The sequence below is a fragment of the Hippocampus comes genome, unplaced genomic scaffold (assembly GCF_001891065.2).
Source record: "Hippocampus comes isolate QL1 unplaced genomic scaffold, H_comes_QL1_v1.1 scaffold245, whole genome shotgun sequence".
Lineage (NCBI taxonomy): Eukaryota > Metazoa > Chordata > Actinopteri > Syngnathiformes > Syngnathidae > Hippocampus > Hippocampus comes.
The window spans coordinates 694698-699740 of NW_017805834.1; the positions used below are offsets into that span (position 1 = coordinate 694698).

General features: G+C 40.7%; 1 protein-coding gene and 1 long non-coding RNA gene across 3 annotated transcripts in view; one reads left to right on the forward strand and one right to left on the reverse strand.

The window, feature by feature from the left end:
- Positions 1-683: 683 nt before the first annotated feature.
- rps21 (ribosomal protein S21) overlaps positions 684-5043 on the forward strand; it is a 10132-nt gene continuing 5772 nt past the window's right edge. For both annotated transcript variants that reach the window (XM_019887757.1, XM_019887758.1), the window contains exons 1-3: positions 684-799; positions 1163-1237; positions 3618-3681. In XM_019887757.1, coding sequence (XP_019743316.1) covers positions 1188-1237; positions 3618-3681 — 114 coding nt within the window. In that variant the 5' untranslated portion in view covers positions 684-799; positions 1163-1187. The remainder of the gene's footprint in view (positions 800-1162; positions 1238-3617; positions 3682-5043) is intronic.
- The window catches only part of LOC109526470 (uncharacterized), a 6370-nt gene continuing 6244 nt past the window's right edge, over positions 4918-5043 (reverse strand). The window contains exon 3 of the long non-coding RNA XR_002170344.1: positions 4918-4944. This is a non-coding gene — a long non-coding RNA (uncharacterized LOC109526470). The remainder of the gene's footprint in view (positions 4945-5043) is intronic.

Below are 5043 nucleotides of genomic sequence, written 5' to 3' on the forward strand. Positions count from 1 at the left end.
ATTATTTCTTTGACGTCTGACGTCATCGACGTCAGACGTCAAAGAAGGTAAACGTTTTTCTCCAGCTATTTATCCTCAAATGCTATATCTCTTATCACTCTGTCAGGTTTTTAATCCTAGTTGGATGTGGTGGTTGAACTCGTCTAAAGTATGTTCGCTGGCCTTTTCAATTTTGCATCACACGTTGTTATGAATTAGTGTGATCGTTATTATTATTATTGTTATCAGCAGCAGTGCTATATTCTAAACTTTTAGTATTTCCACAAGCCTTTTTAAACTTAACTAAATTGCTAATCGACATTAGACAGACATTCAAATGTCCAATCTAATATGTAGGCTACAGAAAAAATATGCTATTGAATATTTCACATGCATAAGTTATGTCTTTTTTTTTTTTTTTTGTAAATCAATCGACTTTTTGTTCATGCGTAACCACGGACAGTATTTTTTAGAAAACATCAAACAGGGTCTGACGGGTGTCAAGAAAAAAAGAACAGTGGAACGTGCAGCTATCACGAAACGTACTAGGGAAAGGAGGGGAAATGAATGAGTGAATGTGGGCAGTAAATAGCATATTATCGTGTGGAATAAGGGGAAGTGAAGTGAGATACCTTATTGCATATTTAAATATGACTGGATTTGTGTCAAGAATTTAATATCTAGAGAAAAGTACATCGGAAATGAATAAACAGCGCAACGGAAACGACAGATGGCGGTGATGCACAGCAGGATGTTAACTGCCGTCACATCCTCGGAGAAGAAGAAGCCCCTCCTTTCCGTCGTCCATTTGTCGGTTACGGTGAGGGTTTGTTTCGCTGTCCTTCTGAAAACCTCCTTAAATGACCATATGCAGTGATGTAAAAGTGTATTCTGCGGATGTTTGTTGCTGTTGAGCGGACAGGGTTACTGCGTGCGCCCGTTTAAAGGAGAAAAGAAGCTAAATTGCTGTTAAAATTTTAGCTTCCACGGCGCTTCGTGCGGACTTATCCACATGTTCGTTGCTATGCTAAAAGTTGCTAAGAGGCTACCGCTAGTTTTGTCCGCCACATCTTGAAATATTGACAGCTTTTGCATTGTAACTGATTGCGATTTAGCTGCGATAAGTATCACAGTTGTGTTGAAAATGTTGACATCAAACGTTGACATCAAATGTTCCCTACAGCTTTGTCGACCGCGTGCGAATCAACATGCAGAACGACGCTGGTGAATTTGTGGACCTCTACGTCCCTCGTAAATGGTGAGCAAATGTAACGGGTGTTGTCTTAAAAGTACGTTAGTCAAACCCCACTACTCGAGGGGGTCGGTGGTTGCGTGGGTTCAATGCCCGGGCGGGATTACACGGAAGTACAGTTTGAAAATACTTTAGGCACCCGCGGATACATGGTTTTTGGCGTTTACGCCCCTCGTTGTCATGGGGGAAAAAAAACACATTTTGAATGTTTATCTGTGTTTTTCGAACAATATTTTGGTTATAATCCCTCTCCCCAGAACGAGGAAGCTCCTAACTCTGGCTCTAAAACATAATCACTGACAGGTCACGAAATCTCTCAAAAGATCAAGTACGTTTGGAATAAGGATCAATCCAACATTTCCCAAATTCAAAGTTTACAAAGCCCATTCAAAAACATTCGGGTGAGTAAGTTTTCTAACCAAATGTCCACACTTACTATATACTGCATCTAACTATGCTTCTGCCAAATCTGAAGTAAATGGATTGACTAACAGATTAGCCTGTCATGATAATTACAATATCGATTTATCGTATGGACACATTTGTTTTTTTTAATGGACTTGATAAATCAATGACATGAAGGTTTGTTTTAGGGATGTCCCGATCCAATCATATGATCAGAAATCTGGGCTGATCGGGGAGAAAAGATCAGTTTTCTCCACTTTCTGAAATTGTAAAGGTCACAAAATTACTAAATACAGTAATCCCTCGTTTATCGCGGGGGTTACGTTCCAAAAAGAACCAGTGATAAGTGAAATCCATGAAGTACTGAACTTTATTTTTTTACAGTTATTGTACAATACTTAACTATATATACAATGAAATCATAGACCAAAACCTGTTTTCAGGCCCAATTACAAAAAAAAAAAAAACAAAGGTTTTCAACAAATAACTCCTAATAGTTTTTGGAAATACTGTACTGTCGACACGCGTCGCCGCCGACGCGTTCTGATTTAAAGGGTTAAAAGCATTAAAAAACTGCACTAAAAAATCCGTGAAACGGCGAAGCCGCGGAAAGTGAACCGCGTTAGAGCGAGGGATCACTGTATATCAAAACTACAAAGGTCTTGTCAAACTGATCAGTAATTTCTAAATTTAATATTGCTCAAAGTTACATTTGCCTTTTCTGAAGGGGGGGGCTTAACAGCGGTAAAGTCAGTGACAACAGGGCTTTTTTTGGGGGGGTGCACTGTAATTTGAAATATGCTCTAATTTCAACGATAAATTAGTGAGTAAATGTGCTGTGGAGCAGAAGTTTGTCCGCAACAAAAAATATTAATGAATACTAATTAAAAAAAGAGTGACCATTTGCTGGTTGCACAGGTTTAAGTAGATGTTCGTAGTAGTTTAGAACAAGGAGAAAATAATGATGTGATACAAATATGTCACGACAGGGGGTTTGTTTGCGAGTGAAGTACACTGATATTTTTGGGGCCCCATTCACTTGAGTCACAGCCACAGTCGAGGCTGTGCACAGCAATGTCCAGTAGTGATAATAATAGCCAAGTAGCACTAATGCTAATCATTGTTCAGCAAACAGCTATCGTCTCTGGTGCTCTTTTTGTACTTTTTCATTTTGTTTAAGCACTATTGGTTCTGTGAACATTCGCCATGCCCACCAGGAACGTAAAGAGACCGGCAACTGGCATCAGGTACCTGCTTTGAGTGCCAGAATTGACAGCGAGACCAGCCAGCTCCAATGTAAGATCTCTTCCACTGGAGCTTTACAGTCTGTAAAGCTCCAATGTAAGATCTCTGGTCCATCGAGAGGTTACAGCTGGCTTGAAATCGCTGTACTGCATGTTGATAGAAACATGTCAGTTTCTCTGCATCCTATCAAATGTAATTGCTAACTTGAGCTTTTAACTGGGAGAGAATTGATTACATCACTTGGAAAACAACCTTTGTTGAGCCAAGGTACCTCCTTTACGTAAGAAAAACCCAACAGGTCACCAGGATACAAATAATAATAATAATAATAATAATACAATCGTGACTAGCATATCTTCACATGAAATTGGCCAAGAGTACCGGTACTAAAATGTTTGGGGTCCTGCCTTTTTTTTCCCAGTATTATGGCTGAAGATTTGGGTCCTGCCTTTTTTAGTATTAGGGCTGAAGATTTTGGAAAATCTAATTGTGTTTCCCCGCCCCACCCAAAAAAATTGCGGTTGGGGGGCATTCATTTTTTTTTTCAGGCTTGTTACCCAAGGTGACTGAGCGAGCTAATGATAGTCGGCATGTTGAATCTAGTATGGAAAAACTGGTTGGTCATACCAAGGGCTTCATTGGCTCAACCGGATTGGAGCAGACAGGCTGGAACATAACATCACCAGGGATTAGAAATTGTTGTATTTCAGAACATGATTTGTTCTGTTTGTTGAAGCTCTGCCAGCAACAGAATCATCGGAGCCAAGGACCACGCTTCTGTCCAGATCAACATAGCTGAGGTAATCTTTCTTCTTCACTTTATTTACGGAGCACTTATACAAGAACCACAGCTGCACATCAAGTGCCGTGCATGAAGAAGCAAATGTACATAAAAAAAAAAACCTCATTCAATGCAAGCCATTTTCCTCAAATTGGGAGAACCGTGGTCATGTATCTTTTTCACCAAGCCCCTTTGTTGACACTGCCGCAATGGTCCATCAATGGGAAGCACGTCTGTGTATGTGACTTTTGACCGCAGGGGCCTTGTGTTGTGCTGGTGTGTGCATGTGCCCTGTGTGCCGGCCTGGTGGTGGGCATGACCAAACAAGGATTGGTTGCAGCAACATTGCAGATGTTTTTTTCGACAGATAGATTACAAGCATAATAGGAAGACATGCCATGCATTTCTAACGTCTGATAGACCACATGTCCAGTCTCCTTAGAGAAAACTCCTTATTTTAGTCACCAAAGAGCCACATTTAGCTCCTCGTCTCGTTCTCGTCATGAAAAAAGGGGGCCATTAAAAAAACAATTTTGTCATCATTCACGAAAACAACACTTCAAGATACCAATATCAGAGATGAAAGTCCTCCGGATTTTCCCGGAATTCCGGGTTTTTCAAATTTTTATGAAAATTTCTCTGGAGAATTGAGGAAAATTTGCATAAAATTAATCCGGATATTAGTTGACAAAATTGAACGAAGACGCGTTTGAGTTCGTTGTATTGCTTTCACGAGCGTAGCCATATTGAGGCACTAACACTAGTAACAGTAAAGAGATTTTTGTTTGTGTAATAACGACAGAAGACATGATGGCGTTTGACTAATGGTTTAGTAGCACGAATGGCAACTCGCAACAACAGTAGCAAGCGTCATTTTGCCTCTTGGGTTATACCATCTCAACTAGAATGTGGGGGATAGTCCCCAAACAATTTTTGTCTCTTTATAAACACACCTGCTAAACCCCAGTCGAACGAATAAAAGACACCGTCGACAAGACAGTTGTAGTAAAAAATATATTTGGCCAAAAAGGGAAAAACACAGATTGGCAGAAAATCGTGTCCGTCCGACTTCGAGTGTCGTCTCGGCTAACTTAGCTTAGCTGTTGTCGTGTGTGACGTCATTTGCGTCGACGCTGATTGGTTGAAATCAAAAGATGCGCTTGCGTACATGTTCGCGCTGAAGCACGCACAGCAGAGAGCAGCGGACTATCTACTGCTGAGGCTCGCTTAGCTTGAGTGGCGTCGCTTCAACAGTAATACCCTTGCCTTGCATTCTCATGGCCTCGCCATATCTTGGAGATTTTGAAATTTTGGCCCGAACGGAAGCCACAAAGTGTACACGTGTGCACACAAAAGGAAGATTAATCATTGAATGTCGAGT